Source organism: Gymnogyps californianus, chromosome 6 (assembly GCF_018139145.2).
Source record: "Gymnogyps californianus isolate 813 chromosome 6, ASM1813914v2, whole genome shotgun sequence".
Lineage (NCBI taxonomy): Eukaryota > Metazoa > Chordata > Aves > Accipitriformes > Cathartidae > Gymnogyps > Gymnogyps californianus.
Genome location: NC_059476.1, coordinates 10,418,585 through 10,440,642, shown reverse-complemented (window position 1 = coordinate 10,440,642; position 22,058 = coordinate 10,418,585). Strand labels below are relative to the sequence as shown.

The following is a 22,058-nucleotide window of genomic DNA, read 5'->3' as shown; positions in this document are numbered from 1 at the left end:
GTTCAGTGACAGGTCCTGGCGAATCCAAACCACTGTCAAGACCTCTTCAATTGCTCATAAATGGAGTGCTTTCACTTCATTTGGGAGGCAGGAGCTTTTTCTGCCCTATGCACTCCGCTGGCTGCAATGGACACACAATGTTGCTGCCTCTCTTTTCCCGGTGTGGATCACGTGAGCCTGCTGCCTTGCCTGCTGCCCTGCCTGCTGCCCAGAGAGTATCCTGCTGGTTCCTGGGTACGGCATAAATCTGCTAACCTGCATTTAGCAGTTAGCAAAAGGTGCTCAGAGCGTCATGCTGGGCACTTCCCACCGCCTGTGTGTATGATGTGTGAGCTGGCAGCATGGTCTGCGTCGGCCACGCATCATTATCTGGGCCCTTCAGATCCACCACTACTCATTAGGTGCCTTTCTTTATCACACCAATGCTTTGTGAGGGTCAACTTGTGCACCCCAAAAGCATCAGGGGCCCTCCCGGCTGATGCTACCAGGGTGATGACACACACGCAAATCCAGTGCACACCAGAGATGATTTTGGCAGACCACTAGATGCCAGTTCAGCCCCAGCTTGATGCTGCTCTTGGGAATGAAGGACAGGGAAACACAACCTCCTCTTGTTACCAGGTGCACTAAGGACTCAAACCTGTTTCTGTCCTCTGTTCACCCTTCTTTATGCCCTGTGTTTGGGTGGGTTTGGCTGCTTACAGACCCCCACAACGAGTGGTGAGGGTGATTATACTGCATCCCTCCCTCTTCCCAGTATTTAGGTGGCGAGATCGCTGCTCTGGCTCGGATCTCGCAGCAAGCTGGAGCAGAAGAAACTCCCCTTCAGAGCTCAAGGTTCAAAACCAGACCAGCATCTCCCATAGCACTTTATTGCCTGGGAAGCCCTATCTCAGCTGTGCCCCATGTACCATCAGCCTGGGATGCTCCAGGACCCAGCCTCCCCCGAGCAGGGAGAGGTGGAGGAGATGAACTTCCCATCGAGCATCAGGACAAGGGAAAGAGCAGCAGCCTGAGCATCTCCCAGCATGCACGGTGAAAGAAAATGCCACGAGTAGGTCAAAGAGTCTAGGTTCTGTTGTCACAGGCTGTACCTCAGGCGAAACACAGCTGAAGGAAAAATCAGAAACCTTCCAACCCAGTTAACTTGGATCCTAGGCAGAGTGAGCAATGCTACAGCAGAACTATCCATTTCCATCTGATGTCCCTAAATACAACAGTGATCAATTTAAAAAAGAATTTAATATTAAAAATTCAGCCACCTTAATCAGAAATAAGCCCTGATTCAACACAGATGTACAAAAAAATGTTTTGGATTTTAAGTCTACACCCCAACCCCAGAGAGCTAAACGCTGAATAGTCACCACTCTGAAATGCATGCTGTCTCTTGGAAAGTTCTGTAAAAGGTGAAATGTGCTGTGGTTTGTTTTGCTTCCAGACTGATCTAACTAACTGTTCGAACTTTCAAAGAAACTGTGTAGGAGTCTGACATTTAAAAGAGGGGAAAAAAAAAGAAGGTGGGGGAGGAAGTCAAATCTTCCCAGAGAATTTGAAAAGATTTTTTTTTCTCCCCCTTCCCCTGAAGAAGAGTGCATCTCGAGCACTGCAGGGCTGGCGTTTGCTCTCGGTGGGCAGAATATCACTCGGTGTGTTTCCCAGTGGTGCAAAAGAGAAGCGTGTGTAGATGGATGTGCTGATGTCAGGTTTGCTTCGCTGGGTAGTTCGGTGGGAGGAAATCATTCAAGAGATCAGCTCTACCTGCATTGCAAGATACCGCAGTTAACAATAAGAAATACTTGCAAAGGTTTTTATGGGCCATGGGAGATTTAAAGCTGGAAAATACCGAGTGTGCTACAGACTGGTCATCTGCCCAGGAGCCAGACAAATCTCTATTCTGCTTTATCAATGTAACCAAGAATTCACCAGATTAAACTGGGATGCATTTTCAGTGTTTTATTCCCCCTCTGCAGTAGGCAGAATTTCCATGCATGCATACATATACAGATATATAATAGAATCATATAGAATATATGCTGCTCTGATACATGCAAGTATTTTCCCTATGTGTTTATGTATTTATTCTATATTTTGAGATACATTGTGGGTGCAAATCAGCTGTTTGGAAGCACAATAAAAAATTTTCCACAGCTTACATTGAAGCCACAAAGAGGTGTCCTGATGTGTTTTTACATTGGTATGAGCTTTCTGAAATATAGCACAAGCGGACAAGAACTATTTGTTCCTTGGAAAATCAGGCAATACAGATTCTTAGAGAAGTTTTTTTTCCCCTACCATACTGGCACATACACACTCACATAACTGATCTGGACTTAGATGTATAAAAACTCCTGAGGTCTAAAGGTTTGACGAACAAATGGCAAAATTCCCTGTAATCCCACTGAGCGGGTGTCCATGGGTTATTCGGTACGGCTTTGCTCCCAGGGCCCTCGCAGATGCTAACGGAAGCTGCGGGTCCGTGCTGAGTGCCAGAACAACGCTGTTACGATCAGGAAGAATTTAGCGCTCAGAAGTTGAAATAAATGCCTCGTTCAGGCTGAATGTGGTGGATGTTACTTAGGATCGTGGTAGTGAGATGTGGAAATAACCTATTAGGTTAAGTCCTCCCCCTTGCCAGGGTCGGATGTGGACTGTTGTCCTGCGAAACCTTATTCACACAAATTATTCTTACTTATGTGATGCTTCCCACTGAAGTAAAAACAAACTCGGATGCTATTCCTTCCTCTGAGCTTTCCTCTACATCCTGTCTCTTTTGTTTCTAACAGAGGTTAGGAATGCGTGTTGTTTGGGATCGGGGGTTTCAGCACTAGGACTTAAACTGTAAATAGTGCCATACCGGTGAGATGAGAGACAATGAATATCAAATAGAGATTTAAAAAATATCTTTCCAGGGGTTTCAGTAAAAAATGCACTCCTAAGAGAGTATTAATTGATATAACTATCTGCAGAACTTATTTTTTAACTAAGTTAATATATTGGATTTATTGGACAAATTCAAATCCAAATCTCTCTTCTTCAAATAATTTTGATTTTAATCTTTTTCTTTCATGCAAGAAACCTGTGAATCTCCTGGTTTCTTTTTCCTTTTTTTATAGTAAGATGAGTTAAGAATGCTTAACAAAATTTTTAAAAGAATCTTAATTTACATGAAGTAAAAGAAAATATGTTGTGTAAAAAAGACAGTAACAGGATCTCTTTTCATTCCTTTTTTGATGAGGTTGTCTCTTGGAAATTTTAAGGGTATATTTTATTAAAATTATTTCAGTACTTACACCTTACATATTTCAGTTGCGTTTTAAAATATTTCATATTAACTGAGTGGCATATTTTCCATTCTCAAGAATGACAGTCTTTCAGTGCTGCATGTTTTTAATGTTGGGATTTCTTACATCTGGTTTGTAGTTTAAAAAAAAAATGTGTGAACTGATTTGCACCAAATTCCCTCATAACAGCACGAGTTTATAGTAAAAAGGGATTGTGAAAGTGAGGGGGAAATAGGGAAGAATTAAAAATAATGGCAGAATAATACTTGTAATCACTCAGGGTAGGATAAGCATGAAATGCAACTATAATATGAATGATAATCTGAAGGGGGAAGTAACAGCTGAAAGACTGAAAGAATTTCAATTAAAATACACTAAGCTTAGCTGATTGTGCAGATAAAGCGCACCGATACAGCGATGATGGACACTACATAAATGCCAATGCAGATTCCCAGAGCACAGCAAACAGTTTAATTAAAGATGAATTTCAATACAATTATTGTTTTAGCCTGGCAAACAACTACAACAGAAAGTCATATTTCATCGTACGAGCTCCCGACGCATGAAGCATTTCATTGTAGGGTGTTTATGAACCCTGTTCTTGTTTCAAACCTCATAATGGACAGTTGAAACACACAGCAATGAATATACCCTTGCATCGGTCCTTTGTTCTGGAATTTTATCTAAAGATATAATTACGGGGAAGGCAGTGGCATCAGACGGGAGACCCCCCTTCGGCGCAGGAGGCTGAGCGCGTTTCAGCACTTCGGTTATGTTTCAGTGCCCTCTCGTGGCTTGCACGCTGCGGGGACACGGGGGACAGGCGGCCCCACGCGGGGACACTGCCACCCAGGGATGCTTCCACGCAGCACTCCCCGGGTGGGAACCCCTCCCACCCCGCGACGCCTTCCTGTCGCAGGGCCGGTCACGTCGGCACCCTACGGCAACCCTGCGTGGGCATCGCCACCATCCCCAGGGGGCCACACAGGCTGGCGGGGGTCAGCCATCATCCCACGTGGGTCCCCGTGCCGTGGGTCGCACCCCCGCGGGGCCGGGGCCACCCACGCTACGGGGGGCGAGCCTCGCCGTCATCTGCTCCGGGAGGAAGCATGGACCGTCACCATGGTCTGTGGGGGATGTTTGCCGTTGACCCCATTTCTGGACCGGGTCTGGTCTGTCCAGTCTCTTGCCGTGCAATGACTCACGCTCTTGTCATGTACCTGGACATCAAAGGATGCTGCAGCCCGAGCGGTACCTAGCTGCGTGGGGTTTCTGTAACAGTCAGGGGTTATGGACTGTATGATGGCCACTTCAATACTTAATTGTGCATTTCAGAGTTCCCCTGTGATCTATATGTACATGCCACTTAAAACATCTTTCCTGTCTGTTTTGTTCTTCTAACATTTTTTTTCACCAGCTTCTTCTGTCTGCCCCTTCCTTTCCTCCCAAAGCAAGTAGTGCCTCTCACAAACTGCAGCACTCAGAGCTGGTGCAAGGGGCTGCAGGCTGAGGAACAGGCAGGCTACGGGCAGCTTCCAAGGGATCACCCCTTGCACATCACTGTCTACAACTTTTTTTCATAAATTAAGTTTCTGGTTCCCTCCTAGTCCCAAAACCTGCTGCCGGTCATGCTGATTTGTACCAAACCGTGCAGTACACATGCTCTGATACAGAAAACCCCATCTAATTCTAAATCGAAGTCACTTATCTAAGCCTGGTTAGGAGTCAAGCTGTGACCATTACATTCAGATCACTTATGACACAAACTAGATTTAAAGACATACCTCAAGAAGCATAAACCTGTGTCTTCTGACTTTGCTACAGTTTTAGATGATGGTAAAAGTCAAAACCACCACCATAATTACCCATCTATTTCTCATCATGTTTTCTGTAGTGCCCATCACTGTAAAACCTAGGATATGATGTTTGAAAGTTAAATAAATGATGTGAAACCTAGATCTTTGTTTCAGCTAGGCATTTTTTACAGCATCAGAGCTGAGCGCAGGCTGTAAGTCTTGTCTGTGCACCGTGTCTTTTATTGCTTGCTTGCTTGTATGGTGCAGCTTGGGAATTTTAAGACAGAGGAGGGTGTATAAATTGCACAGCTCTGTACTGCAGGTGAAACTGATCCCTGCTGTAATGCTGCTGAAGGTAGGAGAGCTGTAAACGAGAAGGACTTCTGCTCAATGCTTAGTATAATCATTTCACCGAGCAGTGCGTTGCCCAGCCCCTGAAGCCTTGTGCTGAGAAAGAGATAGCAGGAGGAGAATGCTTGTTGGTTTTTAGAAAAATTTAACCGAGCGAGTCGCCTTTCCTTCCTCTATTTTTCAGGTCTCTGTGAGACTGTGTAGACATCACTTTTCATTTTGAGGGACACAGCAAATCAAAGCCAGACCAGGTCTGGGTAGAGTTTTTCCTCTGTTACTGATGTCCTCCAAAGGTGTGGGAATTTCCCAGTAAGATGCTGTTATATCACTGATTTTATCTTCTGCTGATACTGAACTGATGTTCCTGGTGTGGTGAGGTTTCTTATAAAGGTGTTTTTGCAAAGAGGAGGAGGAGAGGTACTAGGACTCTCTATGCCTGTGCTGGTTCTTACTGGTCAGGTATTATAAAGTGTCGGTGGAACTGAGGCAGGGTTGGAGGCATCCTGAGGTGGTACCCTGAGAGCAGCAGTAACTTGCGGGTAGCTGCCACTTCTGCCTGCTTTCGCAAGGGGAAAATCCCATTCCTCATGAGGTGACTGAGGGAGAGGTCCCCAGTCCTGCGCTCGTGACCTGCATCCACCTCTGCTCTCCCGTGATGCTCAGTGAGAAGGTTCAGGTGACTCCTCACAAGCATGTGCTAGCCTCACTACTTACATTGTTAGTCATTGCCTACGGAAAAAGGTGTCTTCCCTGTCCCTTATGTTGGGTTTATGCAGGGTCAGCATAGGCCAGGTTTTCGCTCAGAGGGAGTCAGCAGAGTTTTCACCTCAGGATGCAGGAACCAAGATCTTGGGTTAAGGACATGAACAAAGCCCTGCCAGCCCTTTCACCATGTTCCTCTTTGTCAGCACAAAACTTTGCATGACTGGTTTCCTCTTGGAGACAAACCCTCAAGGGAGCTGCTGGTGAGTTTGGGGGGGGTACAGCAGAGATGTAGACTGGGTTGGGAATTAGGGCCTGGCAGCACCCATCTCTGTCACAGGAGGAGCTGCTGAGAAGAGCTGGTGAATGGGTCAAACAACAGGCTTGAGGACCATTGTTAGGGTCCACAGCTTAAAGACCTGGGCTGGTGCAGGTCTGAAGAAAGGAATCAGCACTGTCAGCCCTTCTGTTTTCACAAGCCCTGAACTTTGGCAGCCATTTTAAAAAGAAATGTATTTGGTCTTTGAAGAGGGTAGAGGGGAGCAGATGGAGCCACAAGAGCACGCAAAACTTCTAAAACGGGACCATCCAACAAGCCTGGCCAGAGAGATCTGTTGCATCCATTAATAATAATACTGCACACAGACAGTTCTCAATCCTGTATTTTGTGAATCATAAAACAGGGGGAGATACCCTTTCATGTACGTACTAGGATACCTCCTTTTCAGACCTCAATATTTCAAATATCTCTAGTGTTAAGTCTGAAGTGGATGTGGCTGGAGAGAGGAGTTACTCCTCTGCTCTGTGAATAAAATCCCAAAAGACCAGGGGCTAAGACATGCTGAGCACCCATTTTAATAGGTCTTCCCGGTGCAGACCAGGCAAACTTGCAGGTCATGCCACTCAAATGCCAAGTGTGTGCCCAGCGGTGGGAGGAGCGGAGGGACTTTGTGGCCGCAGCCCGTTCCTGTGGCTATGAGTTGAAGTGCAGATGCAACGTTGTTCTGCCAGTCCCTGTGCAGCTCCCTTCGCACAGATCAAGCTGGTGAGAGAGTTTCTTTATTTGCCCGGACTGGAGTGAAGTTTGTGTTGCCATGACCTTGCTTTTCTGTGACTCCTATTCTAGTGAGCCCTATCTTGTTGCTCACTGACATTTCCTTGAATGCAACTGTTATTTACAGAACGAGAGGTGAATGCTCAGAAATGTTTTTGGAAGCCAGCGGCAAAGGCCAGTTTAATGGTTACTTGTGTGCTAACACAGACTCTGACCCACGTGGTGCAGCCAGAGCAGTGGAGAGCATTGCTATCATCTGCTCACACAGCGCAGGATGGCACAACACAGAGACTACCTATAGCAGTGCTGTCTCCTCACTTTGCCTCATCTCTCATTAGCAGCAGCCTCTACAGCAAGAGACGCTTCTTTCGAAACTTAAAAAGTGAGCGTGAATGTCATTCAAAAGCCTGCTTGTTAGAAGACTAGAAACGAGTGGCAGCCTGAGCTGGAGAGATATAGAAGACTTAAAATACATATATATGAATCGTATATGCCAGCCTATAAGCCAGGGTGTATAGAAACTGACCTTTCTGTTTCATCACCACAGAGTAAACAAACTGCATAATTTGCTCCATCCCATGAGTACTTGTCCTCTCTCTGCTGTCTGTCCCGATGTCACGTGGTGCAGCCACATTTGGCAGCTTCACTCCCTCCCTCTTCCCTCTATTCCTTCTCTTTCAGCCAGCACAGCAGGACACCCTCTCTTCTTTCTTCACTGTTTCTTCACCAAAAATATGGCCCAGTTGATTTGGGTGCAGGGATGAGTCCTGATCAGTTGGGCAGAGGCAGTGTGGATGGAAAACATAGGACTACCTTGTGGGAGGGCAGCCAAAAGAGTCCCAGTTTTACTGTATGTCTGTCTTAGATACAGAGATTTAGGTGGCTAGATGCTTATCTGAAGAGTTCCTGCTATTGGTGGAGGAAAATGAAGCCATGTCTGAGTAGAGAGATGAATGTAAAAGTCTACCTCTCAAAAAATGGATGAGGATGGAGCTCTCAGATCTGGGCTAATATGTGTTCAAGTACTCAGCTTTGAGTTCAGACTCAATGTCATCACATTTTCAGTCTTGTCTGAGGATGTATCTGCTCCAGCTTGAAGGAAGTCCTCAAGAGTAAACACATTTTTACTTTTGCCAGCTAAATTGCACAAAATGTTAATGTTCTCCAAGCTGAAGATCTACATTTAGTTTGTCCTTGAGGTAGGCAATGTCCATCAGAAAATGTGTGTTCTTCACTTAAAGAAGAAAACAATTATTCTACATGAAGCTGATGTGTAAAATAAGCTAAGAAAGCACCCTCCTGTGAGTACAGCAGCCTGCTAGAAGTCCTGAGTAAGCAGCACTAGAAATCTATTACTTCATGGAGGCTGGAAAAGATTTGCTTAATATTTTTAGCCCAGTTGACAGTTTTCTTAACCTCTCTCCCTTTTGAACACTTTTCATGTAAATATGTTTCAATAGTAAGTATATAGAAACAGTGTGGTAAAGGAGCAGGGAAATTTAAGAGGAGCACATGAGACTGGCAATGCTGGAACTGAGACCTATCATAAAATACCAACTCTGCAGCCTGATATCCTGCTCTCTAGCAGGTTTCCACACTGAAAAACTTCAAAGTTCCCCTGTGTAACAACACACAGTCCATCTAAATGCATTTACCTAGGAACCCTGTCCCCCTAAATGTGTCTACCAGTGAGTGCACGTGCTGCAGACACACAGTGTCTCAGTGGTGCCTCTGAGCATCAGCCCCATGGTGCCTTTTGTGGTCGAACTCTGAAGGGCTGAGGTACCACTCAGTATTGACTTCATTTCAATGTAACACTGAGATCTAGTCATAAAATAAATAGGAGTATGAGCTCTTTATTTGTTCTTGACTGCTGGTTTCAGGCATTCACTGAGGGATAAACATCCTTCTTCTTCTCACACTTCCCAGAAGCCGATGGGCAGTAATTTTATCAGCCTTTTTCTCATCGTTCCAAAAGATATTTTTTCCTATAAGTTTCCAGATAAAGGTGAAACCGTGACCACTGAGAATTACAGATTATAGAAAGGTCAGCCTGCAAGAACACTCTGACTTGCATGCCCTGAATCCTATGCAAAGTATTTCCTAAGCCTAAAGAGCAGGAAGGATGGTAAAGACTCACTCTAATGGAAATTTTGAACATATACTAAACCACTAGGTGTTAAGGGAGATGGGTGATGGGATTGGGGAAAAGCATCATTTGTGGGGAAATTTTATGTCATAATTGGAAAAATCATCCCTGACCCTTCCTTTGCACTGAGGTCCGGCGTTGCAGGGAGATCGGTGCTGGAAGGGGCTGTGCCAGGAGGCTGCGGTGTCTGCGCTGTGCAAGGTCTCTGAGAGCTGACTAGAGGAGATTCTGTCAGTGCTAGGGCAGGGGACAGATTGACGAAAGCCGTGCGAATTTGTGTGATATTTGCTGATTTCTGACAGATTGGGTTGTTGGATGATTCAGCTGTGAGTAAGCCTCTGTCTCCCCCCCACTGTAACTTCAAATTACCTTCACTTCTCCTCTCTCCCTTCCTGTGCTCCTCATTTGGATGGAGGTTAGGTGACCTGGCATCCTTTATTCATGAAATAAGCCCCATAATAGATGTACATTTGTTCTATGTTCGCGGGGTTAATTTAGTTCTGGCAAAATGTGCAGAGAAGCAGCCCTGAAGACAGAAATCCTCCATTTTCCTTCCCAAAACCAGACTGTGTCGTTCATGCTGCAGAGTCACTCCGGCAGGCTTGCCTCCTGCCTCGCCTCAAACGGCACGGGGTATTTCAGCTGCTGGTACAGTCCTCGGCCTTGCTGAGATCAGCATAATGGTGCCAGCCCAGTGGTAGACTTTACAGCTTCCCTTACCTCCTCCTAGCTATAAATTTGGTTGGGAGAACCAAATTTATCTCTGGGGAACCACAGAGAATCACGAGTTGGTGGCTCACGTCCTCCCCTTCTCACTGCCCAGCTGTAACTCATGGGCAGAGGACTTGCTGGCTTCAGTACAAAATAAAAAGGTCATTTAAAAACTGGTTAGCTATCCCTCTTATAGAGGGAACTGTCCCCTGTTTAATTGTGAAACTTAACACCATCAGAAAATTCCTGTTTATCCCACTTGAGCTATTATGCAACTTCTCAGAAAGAAACCACATTCGTCACTGGGGAATAGTAAGTCTTATTTATAGAGTAGCCCATGCATGAAATCCTCTGGGCAACTAACAAAATATAGTCTGGCTTTAAAAAAAAAAACAACAGTCTGAAAAAACATCTCCGTGTAGTCCAATAAATGCCAAGAGGGGTGAAATAATTTCTTCATGTTTTTAGACCAAACGTGGTCAGCACTAAATGAGTGTCAAAGGGATTTTTAACAGATATTTTCTGGAGTTACATTGCTATCCTCCTCCAAACAGTTGGTAGCTGTGTGGGATGATCAGAAAAAGAAGAGAGAATACACTTGAAGAGGTGACTATGTCTTGACCCTCAGCTCACCAGAGCACCCCTTCTGTCTCTAAGCAGCTTTCATCTAAAACTACTGAAAAAACCTAATATGGAGGTGGCTGTGCTGAACACCAAGTGACATAAATTTTACCCTCAGATGTGGCAAATTAGGAGAAAAGCCTTCTGTTTAAAATATTCCCCGGTGAAGCCTCAAGGTCCATTCCAAGGGAGGAAATTTTGGTTTGTCCCTTCAACTCACGTGAGTGGGGCAGTGTCCCTCCGCCGGAGGGGCTGAAGCCACGAGGGGACCTGAGGGCTGCTGTGCCACCCTTGAAGACGTGCTTGTCTCCTGTGTCAAGGGTGGGTGTCACTGAGCGTTAACCAGACACAGCACCAGGGAAAAAGTGTGAAGAAGGATGATAACATCCAGCCCCTTTTTCCACCTGGCTGGAATATGTGTGAAGTCCAGGGAGGCGACAGGGACAAGAGCCAGGGTTGGTCTTCATGCCAAGGCTCTCATCCGTACTTGCTTTTTAAGGAGAATAAGAGCAAATTCAGGATGCTATTGAAAACCAGATGATAATTTATGCAGGTACAATATATCTCTTAATATCTTCCTTCCAACTACATTTCCTGTATGTTGCAGCTTTTATTTTAATTATTGCATTCCAAATGACTTGCCTTTCAGTCAGCAAGACTGAAAGATCTTGAAAGACCCCAGAAGTAATTTATGAGCAATTATCTGATTTTCATTTTTAGCAGTCTGTACTGTTCCGATTTCTGTCACCTTGGAATATTCTTCGCCACAGTCTAGATAATTTAACTAATAGGAGGGACACTCGTTTTAAAAGGGGGCTTTCTAATGACAGGCCCTGCTGAGCCTGCTGACACTGGTGCGGGTAGTTGGAATTATTATGGTGATTCTCAGCATTGTCATTAATCTCTTCTGCATTCTCTGGGGTTTCTGAGCTGAAACTTGCCAGGCAAGGTCTTAGCAAAGTAACAATTTTTCTTCTCTTTCCTTAGGGTCTTTTTTCCTATTGTGAGAATCTATTAAATAAGGTAAAAGTAGTTCACAAAACTACAAATGAAGATGGTGACAACAGGCTTAAGGCATATATAAGGAGTGCAATGAGCATCTACTGGAGCAGTGAATTCCCTCTTTCCTATACCCTCCACCGGAATATCAGGGTCCAGCAGGGAAAGAAGGGTAATTTTTGGATGCTGAGCCACTCCTTGCTCAGGATTATGGCTTTGCTGAGGATTGCTCTGCTGGTTCAACAGGGAGGTGATGGCCACCAGCACGTCACTGCAAAAAGGTCCCATGGCCACATCCCCACGTGTGGCCTGTGACATGGTCCGACAGCAACCATGCTTGCCCCTGGGCTCCCCAGAGGCAGAGGAAAGTGATGGAGTGGCAGTGCGTGGGAAGAGAGGAATGAAACGCATGCAAAGTGCCACATGAAGGCTCATCAGCTGTGGTTCCTCCACCTGGCAGAACATGATGCAGAGCACACTTCTTCCCTCTGTGCTTGCTCAGGCACGGCTGAAGTGTCCTCCAACACGTGTGGGAGAGCAGGGCGTGACAGAGACTGCAGTGTGGGTTTGCACAGCCAAGTGACCGTCCATTTCCCCCCCCGACTCTGCCAAGGGAAGGAAGTTGTCCAGCTCAGCTGCGTTTGACCAGCCCTGAGAGCGCAAATTGTTCATGGAAGAACTGGTGGAACCAAAGCTCTTGCATTCCTGAAGCATAAGGTCTCTGAAGGGTTCCCTCATGGATGCACAGCCCCACGTAGGCGGCGGGATCCAGATATCTTCTGTCACTACTTCACCAGATGAGGAGAGGGTGCCCACAGCTCTTGCAAACAGAATTAGCCCCAGGAGCAGAGACACTCTGGCAAAACGAGCATTTCTTCATTCTGGTCACTAACAGAAATCATCTGTTTTCATCTCCCTAGGGTCCAATTTGCCTGTTGAGACTGCTGGTGCTTCGGAAGACAAGAAAATCCCACTATTTGCCTGTACAGCATCAACTGCAGGAGGCCTCATTTTTGTGTGGAGCGTTTGGGCGCTACCACAATCCGAATCGCAAATGTCATTTTTGTGTTTATCTTCTCTTCCCTTTGATCTTTCCCACACTGATTGCTGATAGATTCAGCTAGCTTAGAAACAAATATTTATTGCAGCTATGCTCTTCCGTAAATAGCAATTGTATAGTTTTAATCAGAACAACTTTTTTTTTTTTTTTTTTTAAAGCGCATATCTGGAAACTAAAGGGAAGGAAACTAAAACCATTTAGAAAGGCACAGGATATGGGCATGTGCATATGTCCCAGTCCTCTGCACTACAGTGTGCAGAGCTGAGCACAAAAATGACTGCTGTTCTCGGCAAACATCAGAGTCTTTAGACATTTAAACATTCAGCATGCAGAGGAAGAAAAGGCACGGCAGCTACCAGTTAGCTGGGAGGTTTTGTTTTATTTCTATCTCTGTTCCTCTTGAATGCACTTAGAGGGGATGGCTCAGAGGATTCAAACTTCCTTGCTTGCTTGTGGGAAAAAAAAATCATCCCTGCGTTGGGAACCCAACTTCTCTACCCAAGCGGGAAGTCACAGATATAGCACATCAGTGGGTAAGAGAAATGCTTGCCTTGCCCCCACCCCGACACATCAGAAGTGAAACCTAGGTCAAGTCTTTTCATGTGTTGCTCATAGCTTCTTTAAAATAGTGTTTCCACTGATGCACACCAACATGATGAACATTTTTCATGTATTATTAATGCGTTTCTTTGTACCATGTTCCGAAAAAAAAAAAGTTTTGAATTATTCCACACCTTAAATCCAATGTGACAAACTAGTGAGATGGCAGCGGGCTGTCTCTTTCTTTCTCCAAGATTTGAAAACTGAACTTAAAAGTCTGGAATTATACTCAGATGCATTCCACTCTTGTAATATTAACATTTTTTTTATTACCTGAACTATTTTCCCTGTCTCCCTTGACTCCCACAGCAGGGACTCTCATATTATTTCCTGCAGTGTTCCACCCCCACTTTCAGAGACCTGGATTTGAGGAGCTGCCCTACCGTTTATCAAAGCTTTTCCCTTGGTCATCAGAGAGAGTCTTGTCTGGTTTGGGCTCTATGAAATTGTCTGCTTCTACTTTTTTCCTTGCTTTTTCTTCCTCTTCTTTGTATCGAGTTATCTGTTCACAGCTGAGTAATCTCAGTAGAACTGCGGGGATGGAGATCTTCTTGCCTCGCGTCAAAGATACAGAACCTTTTTCAGCTGAGCCAGGGATTGGCAATACGGACAGGTATTTATAAGTGCACACACAAAGTAGGTATGAGGTGTCCGCTGTGGCAGTTCCTGTGCAATATTGTATTGATCATATATACCTCTGACCTCCTTTTCTGCCCTCTAACCGTACAGTTCACCTTCACCAAGACTAACTACTTCCAGCCTTCTTTACTGCTCAGTGCCTCTCAAGCAGCAACCATCTTTCTGGGAAAAACAAAACAGAACAAAACAAAACAAAAACAAAAAAACCACCCACCAATCAGAAAAAGAAAGTCTTTGTCTCTTTTCTTCAAGATGTAGGATTTTCTCCCAGAGCAGAGCTGTAAAATTTATAATATCCATTCTTAGATAAGCTGACATGTTTAAAGCTCAATAGATGGTAAAACAGATTAAATCATCACCATATTTATCCCACAGAGATTTGGGAATCATTTGTTTGAGAAGAGAGGAAAAACTCATTTTTAAGATCGAGGTAGGTTGTGAGATAATAGACTTTAAATTGTTAGTGTTGTTGTGCACAGAAAAATCACAGATCATTTCCCAGTGAAACCATTGATATCAAATTTGTAGATGGACTCTATCATCAGCAGATATTTTAAGTATACAGTATTAATATAGGTGATCCAAATGCAGAGTGGTGTGATATGACTCTAAGCAAATGTTTTGGTTGGACTTACTTGGGGGTTAAATTCTTTGTGTGTTTTCAACTGTCCTGCTCGTGCTTTTTTTCTCGCAACGTAAAGCCTCTATCCTGCCTGCGCTTTACTTCTTAAGCTCTTTAAAAACATTTCTCTCTGCAATTCTTTTTGTAGTGCAGTGAGTTCACATATGTAGAAATTGTCAGTTGTTACTAATCTTTGTCCATTTGCATGACGGTCCTCTGAGTAGGAGCCTCTCGGAATAGAAATGAGCCTCCCCTTCCTGAGAGTTTGGAAATCATCTCGCCCAAATCAACATCTATGATAAAGATGCTGACACCAGTGTTGCGGATGGCTATTATTTATTTATGTTCTCATGACTGGGTAATGGAGTTCTCTCACCTGATATTAATAGAAATATCTTTTTACAACAACATTATATATATGAGTACAGATGATGGGGACATTTTAAACTTCACTAATCAGTTCCATGAATATTTGCTTGAACAGAAATCTAAATCTACTTTCTCTGTATTTGTTTTTAAGTTATTTAGGGAAAAAAATCTAATTTTTTTTTCCAAACATCATTGCCACATTTTCCTTTAAAAAAAAAAAAAAAGAGAGAGAGAGAAGACTCGTCTTCTGCTGTGTTTCTGTGTTGCAGCCCTTTCTGAGTGTATGCACTTGTGGGGGAGCTAATAACTTTCTGTGGCTACTCTAGCTGACAACTAGATGTTGTCAAAAACATTGATGTTTACATGAGATCCTGAGCTACGCGCAGAAAGCAAATTTTGAATGCAAAGTGAACGTAAGGAAACAAAATCTCATTCTAAGAGTAACACTCGACAACCTGCTAATCAGGCAGTGAAAAGGAAAGCCATATGAGCTCTATACACCAAACCAAGATTTACCAGCCTGGCTTAATCCACCCTTACCAGAGGGTTGTAGGAGGCTGTTTTGCTAATGGTTACAGAACACAAAAGCTGTAAGGTATTAATGCATGCTTTGTAAACAGAAAAAGTGGGCAAATCTATAGAATAAATTATACATAATTTTTCCCCACTTCTTTTGCCTGCCAGCATAACTATGCCCATACTGTGCTGAAAAAAGGGTTTTCACAGATTTGTGATGTTAACTGTTGAATCTATATTTATGAGTTTCCATGATGTTTCTGTAATAATAAGATTATTAACGTCTTTTTTACTTAGTATGAGGCACTAAGGCAATCAATGCATGAAACTCACCCACCTGTAACAGTAGCTGGTTCATTAGCAGGGACTGCTGTAAAGAGTGTGGTGAACTTTAAGGAATATGCATTTATTTTTAGCAGGCACTCGATATTCTGTGCAAATTCAGCATGGGAAGGGGAACGGAATTTATAAACATCTCATTGGCAAAGAATCCTTCCCAGAATGGCATCATTCAAACATTTTATACCTTTTCTTTCTAGTCTTGCACCCTAAGGTGCCGGTGAAAAAACATGAATAGCACAAGTCTTACGGCAGACCCAGAGACGAGTTGTTGGTCAAACTGGTCCTCCATTTTGAGTGTTGTCCCCTAAGTGTGGTTCTACCAACAGCTGTGCCCATATAGTATTTTGTCTAGTTCTCATTTTCACAATTAGCTCATGAGAATGTCAAGTTGGGCTCTTTCAAAAGCCTCATGCCATCTTCAGAGACATCTTGCTCATGTTGAATTCTGCTCTGTCCATAGTATCTCTTTTTCTTTCAAGTGAGACCAGGACAGATGGGGAGGCAGTCCTCAACGTGACTAGCAGAATCTGGATCTTGCACCCCTTTGAGAATCCCCAAATTTGGTGACACCCAGATCCTTTGGTGGGGATTTGGTGGCCTCACCATTGATGTACAGTCAAAGAGGCCAACTTCAGCACTCATATCAAACCTTGTCACTATGAGGAATGGTTGCACACTGACGGCATGGTGCTGAATACGTCATTTTGACTAGGACAGAGTGTGAACATATTCAGTTCTTAAACTTTATTTAATCAGATTAGAAGTCTCCTTGCTCAACTGAAGAGCTTGCAACAGCATGTGAAAGTGACAGCTAGGGAAAATGCCATCATTAGGAGTATTTCCATAGTGTCTAAGGCTCTCCGTCAGCAGGCAGACATGCTGAAGTGATGCACACAGTATTTTCGCATTAATATAAAGTTTATATGAGTGGCCTTTGTAAGTTTGCTGTGTATTCAGAGAAAGCTCAAACTGAGGATCTGACCTGAATTTGGAATTGAGTGGTCCTTTCAGTTAAGTAAAAGCTCATTTTTCATGACAAGGATCCATTTATTAGGTGAACCAAAAACCCCATAAGCAGACAGTTTTAGGATTTCAAAGTGCCTTCATACAGGTTCTAGGAAACAACTTGCAAAACATGCAGGAATTTATACAGAGATGTTTAATAAATCAAAGAGACACTTACAACAATGAACATCACTCAGTTTAGGTGATTAGTTCTTTACAGTCATTAGGATTGGAGACCAGAGTGTGTGGACTAGTCTCTTTTTATAGATGATTGATGGGATGAGAGAGATCAGAAACAATATTGTAGACAACAGATGAACAGAGAATATTAAAAAAGCAATGGGGGGAGGATTGAAGCCCTGCTGAAAGATTAAAGAATAGAAAGAAGTACAAATGAGCAAATCAATTATTGTGTGAAGATTTCTAGGATGTTGTTTAATTCATATTGGCCTGTTCTATATTTAGTTTCCTCACAGTTTCTTTTTTTATTGATGTTTCTTTTAGTTCCCTCTCTGGAATCTGATTCTAAGATGCATCATTGAATGATCCTTTGAGGGGAAATGTTACAAAATGAGACCCAATCTAGCAAACATTTTCTGACATGAGCCGTCTTGCCTTAACTAAGCAAAATTCAATGACGCTGTTTCAGAGTACGAAAATCGCTCAAAGAAGCAAAAAGTTTGCAAATGTGGGCCGTGGAGCAGGTACATCTGCTTGAGGAGGGAAGGGCAGAGAAGGAAAGGGGAGGGGTAACTTTGGACACGCTTTTTCCTTCCCCGGGAATTTATTTTAGCACCGAGTATATGGGGCAGGTTGCTGGAAGGATGGTCCCAAAGACACACAGAGCGAAGGGGGTTTATGTGCAGTGCCTGTCTGTCAGACCCCTTGCTGGACATGATGCCAGGAGTTGGGCAGCTCTCCCATGGGAACCTCGGCTTCAGGAGCAGCTTCAGGGGCCAGGGTAGCTGGGTTTTCCAGCTTGTCCTCCTGCCTGGAGCCTCCTCTCCCAAAGCATCCTGTACATGGTGTGAAAGCTCCTTCCCTCCTGGGGATCATTTGCTTCGACTTTTTGGGTCCCACTCAATTAAGTGTACAAGTGAGAGCACTAGCATAGGCAAGGACAATACACTATAGGTTTCCTCTGGGAGCTGGAGAGGTGAACTGGAGCCGTTGCCTCCACTTAGCCGTTCCTCAAGCCAGCCCAGTGAGCAGGGCAGCTTTGGGTCAATGTGTAGGGACCATCAAGAAGAGTAGCCCAGAGGAGAGGGATTGAGGTGCAGATGCTGTAGCAGAGCTGTGTGCTGCGTGGTGAGGGCTGTGCATGGAGGGTGTCAGGGGGGAGGAGAGGATGTTTGGGCATGGGTGTCAGAGCGGACAAACCTTTGTGCTTATGGGAGGCACCATGGGAAAGGGAAAAGAGGAAATAAATACACATTTTAAAAATGGTGTACTCTAAGCACAGACCACAGACTTTAAAATAATGTAACCATATTGCTTTGTTGGCTTCAGGATGTCATTACAGAGTCGAGCTCAGGCTGTTCAGGAATCAGTTCCACTTTGGAGCACGTTTGAATTAAGTTTAACAATAAATTATTCAGTTTTGCAACGCCTGGCTTAGGGATGATTATAACATCACTGTAATTACTTTTAATGTAAACACTGATACATGCTGCCACCCATACCAGCACCTCAACATTCAAAATCTGCAGTGAAAAGTTAGGTGCCTGTCTAAATGTACTGTATGAAAAGTGCTGCTTTCCACACAAAATGTCAACTTCTTCCCAGAATGTACTTTTTAACAACAGCCAAAAGGATTCACCGATATCCTTTTTGTGAAGCATTTCATAGGAGCATGGTGACTCTTACCTCTTCTCTGCTTTTTGGGTGGCTATGATGCATCACAGGAAGATTGCCAACCAGGAGGTCCATGTTACTACCAAGGGTTAGGGGAGGAGGAACTTGACTACTGCTGCTGTGGAACATTGTGATGGCAGGCTCATACCAAAGTTTCCCAACCTTAAAAATGTTCAGATTTTGGTTTAGGACCCTGAAGCAGGAAAACCACGCTGAATTTCCAGTGAGCTGATACAGTTGTTGGCTGCTAATGAGGGAAGCCTCCCTGGACAGTGTCTGTATTTCCCTTTATGAACCCCAAATGTTGACTTTTCGCAGTGCTGGGTCTGTCCATTCCCAGTCTGGCCCTTCAGAGGCTGTGCTGGTGGTGTGGGCGCAGGGACGCTCTGGGCTGCAAGTATCTTGCCCCCATCACTGTCACTGGGTCTGGCTCCGGGTACCTGCCATCGGTGTAACTTTGAAGCGTGCAAGATGACTGGTTTGACCGCAATGAGAAGAATAGAAAGTGGAGAGTGGAAAAGGGAACAAAGAGATTTGGCAGCTGCTTAGTCAAAAAAGGGCTGGTTAAAAAGGACTGGAGGGAAGCAGGCAAATAGTGCTGAATGCAGTGAACAAGGGGGAGGAACAATGGTTGGGGTTTTCAAATGAAGGTAAGGGGGAATTCAGTGGGAGCAGGACACAAAATCCCTTAGGATCTGCTCACAAGTCCAGTGACTAATTTGCAAGCTATTAGCCCCGCAGTTATCGATCTGGAGCTCACATTTAGCATTGCTGCTGAAGAGACATCTTTCTTATCCCAGACAGTCTTGTAAAAACCATAATCAATTTTACTTGTGGTTGCCACTGCTACATGGAGAAAAGTGCAAACAGTGCTGTGCTGCTTCTGTTATAAGTGTCAGATACTTAAATTAAAAAAATACTTGTTTGACTTCAACTATGTAAAAAATGAGCTTGAATACTGGATCAGTGTCCATCAAAAAATTGCTTTTCAGAAAGAAAATCCAGGGTCAAAGTATAGATCTGAGATGATAGATCAAAAAGAGGAATTGTAACCTGGGGAAGCTGGGCTTGAAATGAAATCAACGTCTTTATGCTCAACCAAATTGGCCTTGCCCATCACGCTGGGCCAGCCAAGTTAAACACAAAGCCAAGATAAACATGACATAAGTACTAGAGCTGTTACACATTTCATCACCTCCATATATGAGAACCAAGGAGGTAAGGCAGGGGCTACAACCACGTGCTGCTTCAGTTGCGCATCCTTTCAGCTGGCTGTTCAGATGGCTAACTCTGTCAATGTGTAGTAATGAACATTAGTAAATAAATGAAATTTGAAAATCGTTTGTATATTCTTATTCAGAGCGCTGCACAAGGAAAAGTAAACACCTGAAGAGAGTAAAGTAGTTGTATCGTTCTTACTCAAGTAAGATCTGTTGCCTCTATCAGAACTGCATAGCTGTACTCATAACACTTGTGCATCGTTGCACCTGAAGTTATTTGTCTCTGTTATTTTAGTCATTTAGGCAATTCATTGAAAAGCATACTAAATTATTCTGCCAAAGAATTCCCAGATATTTAGTATGTGTATTACTGTATGACGTCCTGTTGGATTCCCCTCCTGGAAACAGATGATATCTCACTGACCCACTGAACAATGTGTGACTCCTGTTTAAAGTAACAACACTATGGTGAATGGGGAAAAAAAAAAAATAATCCAAAAAATTACAATAATTTTTTTTGAAGACTTATTTTGGAGGCACATTTTTTTTAAATCCAAGTGTTTCCTAGTTTGTGCTTGCCTCTAAATGCATGCAAAATAGCATGGGGGTCAGACTTCATTCTGGCTTTTCTTCTTCAACAGGAAAAATGTAGTTACCATAATGTTCATTATATTCAGCTTGTTTGGGGATTGTAAAAATAAATTAGTAATGAGGGTGTTGTCATCTACACTGCAGTGTGAGAGGAAAAAAGACATGGATGCTGGCTGAAGTGGTATCAAGATGTGAGACAACTCCTGCAGTTGGGCCGTGCCCAAGACTGCAGAAGTGTTTCCCGGTGGAGCTCCGGGGCTGCAGTTGTTACAGCTTTGCAGCCCTGGGTGCCTGGTGGGGTCTGTGCCTTTCTCACAGTACAGAAAGGAGACGGAGACTCCCTGGAAGTCCATGCACCTCTGTCTAACCCGGTTTTGTCTCCTTTCAATCCCACGCAGCTTGTGAGTCCGCGGGCCAAGGACCACCTCAGACTGGGCCATCGAACACAGCCCACAGCAGACAGTCTGTGCCACCGTACTACAAGGACCACCTTTCAGGAGGATGGCAGAGGCTCCTACTTTCAGTTGACCTGTCAGCTGCTATTTGGCGTGTTTTGGAAGTGCCTGGCTCTGACCATCACGGGGTAAGTCCATGCACCTCTGTGCAAGGTGCTGCCCGGTGCCCCGCTGAGCCCGGCCACCCCTCTGTGCTGCTGCTCCTCACTCCCTGGTGAAGGAAATCCTCATGTGTGCAGTGCCAGACCCTAGTGTCAGGCTGTTTCAGGTCCAGCAGCATCACTTGGTCGTTGCTGTTACAGCTTCTCCTTTCCTTCCTATGCTCTTATTGCTGCCGTCAGGTTAAAAGCCAAATGCTGCACCTTTCAGAAAACCCATCTTTTCCCCCAAAGCAGCAGGATGGCACTGCCAGCTCTCCCCTGACTCTGCTCCTGCCTCTAACTCACTCCCCCATCAGAGATTACTTTATAGGGACATGGCTTGTATGTGTTCCCTCGGACTGATATTCCCTGCTCTGCACTTTGTCTGGAGAAGGACCAACAGAGCCTGTGGAGGAGGCGTTTGGTAACCGGAGCAGAGAGACTATATTAGCTCTACCTTTGCAGTGTAAAAATATCTCTGTTTTAGGATGGTTGGACAGAATTTGGCCCTTGGGATTTATAGCCCCGGCAGGTTAAGTGAGAGCTGTGCACATTAAATGCAGACTTTGAGGTAGGCCATTGCATCTTTCCTAAAATGATGTTACCCTACGGTCAAATTTTGTTTGTTTTTAATACTCTGTAAATTTACTACAGGGGCTTTGATGCATGTTTTTCAGCTTGAAAGCAAAACTGTCTTCCTTCATCCACCACTTAACAATTTTAATGCTTTTAACAGGCAGCTCCAAGACACAAAAATGGGCTGAGAAAGCTGCACAGCTAACAAGAATATCTGGAGCTGTTATAGGAAAGATTTAAAAGAACACCCAAGAGGCCAGAAGGGGACAGAAAACCTTTTGGCCAGGGCATACGCCAGTCTTTGACTGAGGACAGGAACAAAGCTCCACCATGGCAGGTTGTTCTTCAAGGGCTCAGTGGTGTTTATGCACCTTCAGAGGAGAAGTCTGGTCCCAAATCAGTGTC

At 44.3% G+C, this 22,058-nt stretch overlaps 1 protein-coding gene across 1 annotated transcript in view; it reads left to right on the top strand.

The window, feature by feature from the left end:
- Positions 1-13,863: 13,863 nt before the first annotated feature.
- HABP2 (hyaluronan binding protein 2) overlaps positions 13,864-22,058 on the top strand; it is a 36,346-nt gene continuing 28,151 nt past the window's right edge. Inside the window, exon 1 of the mRNA XM_050899118.1 lies at positions 13,864-13,937. Within this exon, the coding sequence (XP_050755075.1) occupies positions 13,864-13,937 (74 nt within the window). The remainder of the gene's footprint in view (positions 13,938-22,058) is intronic.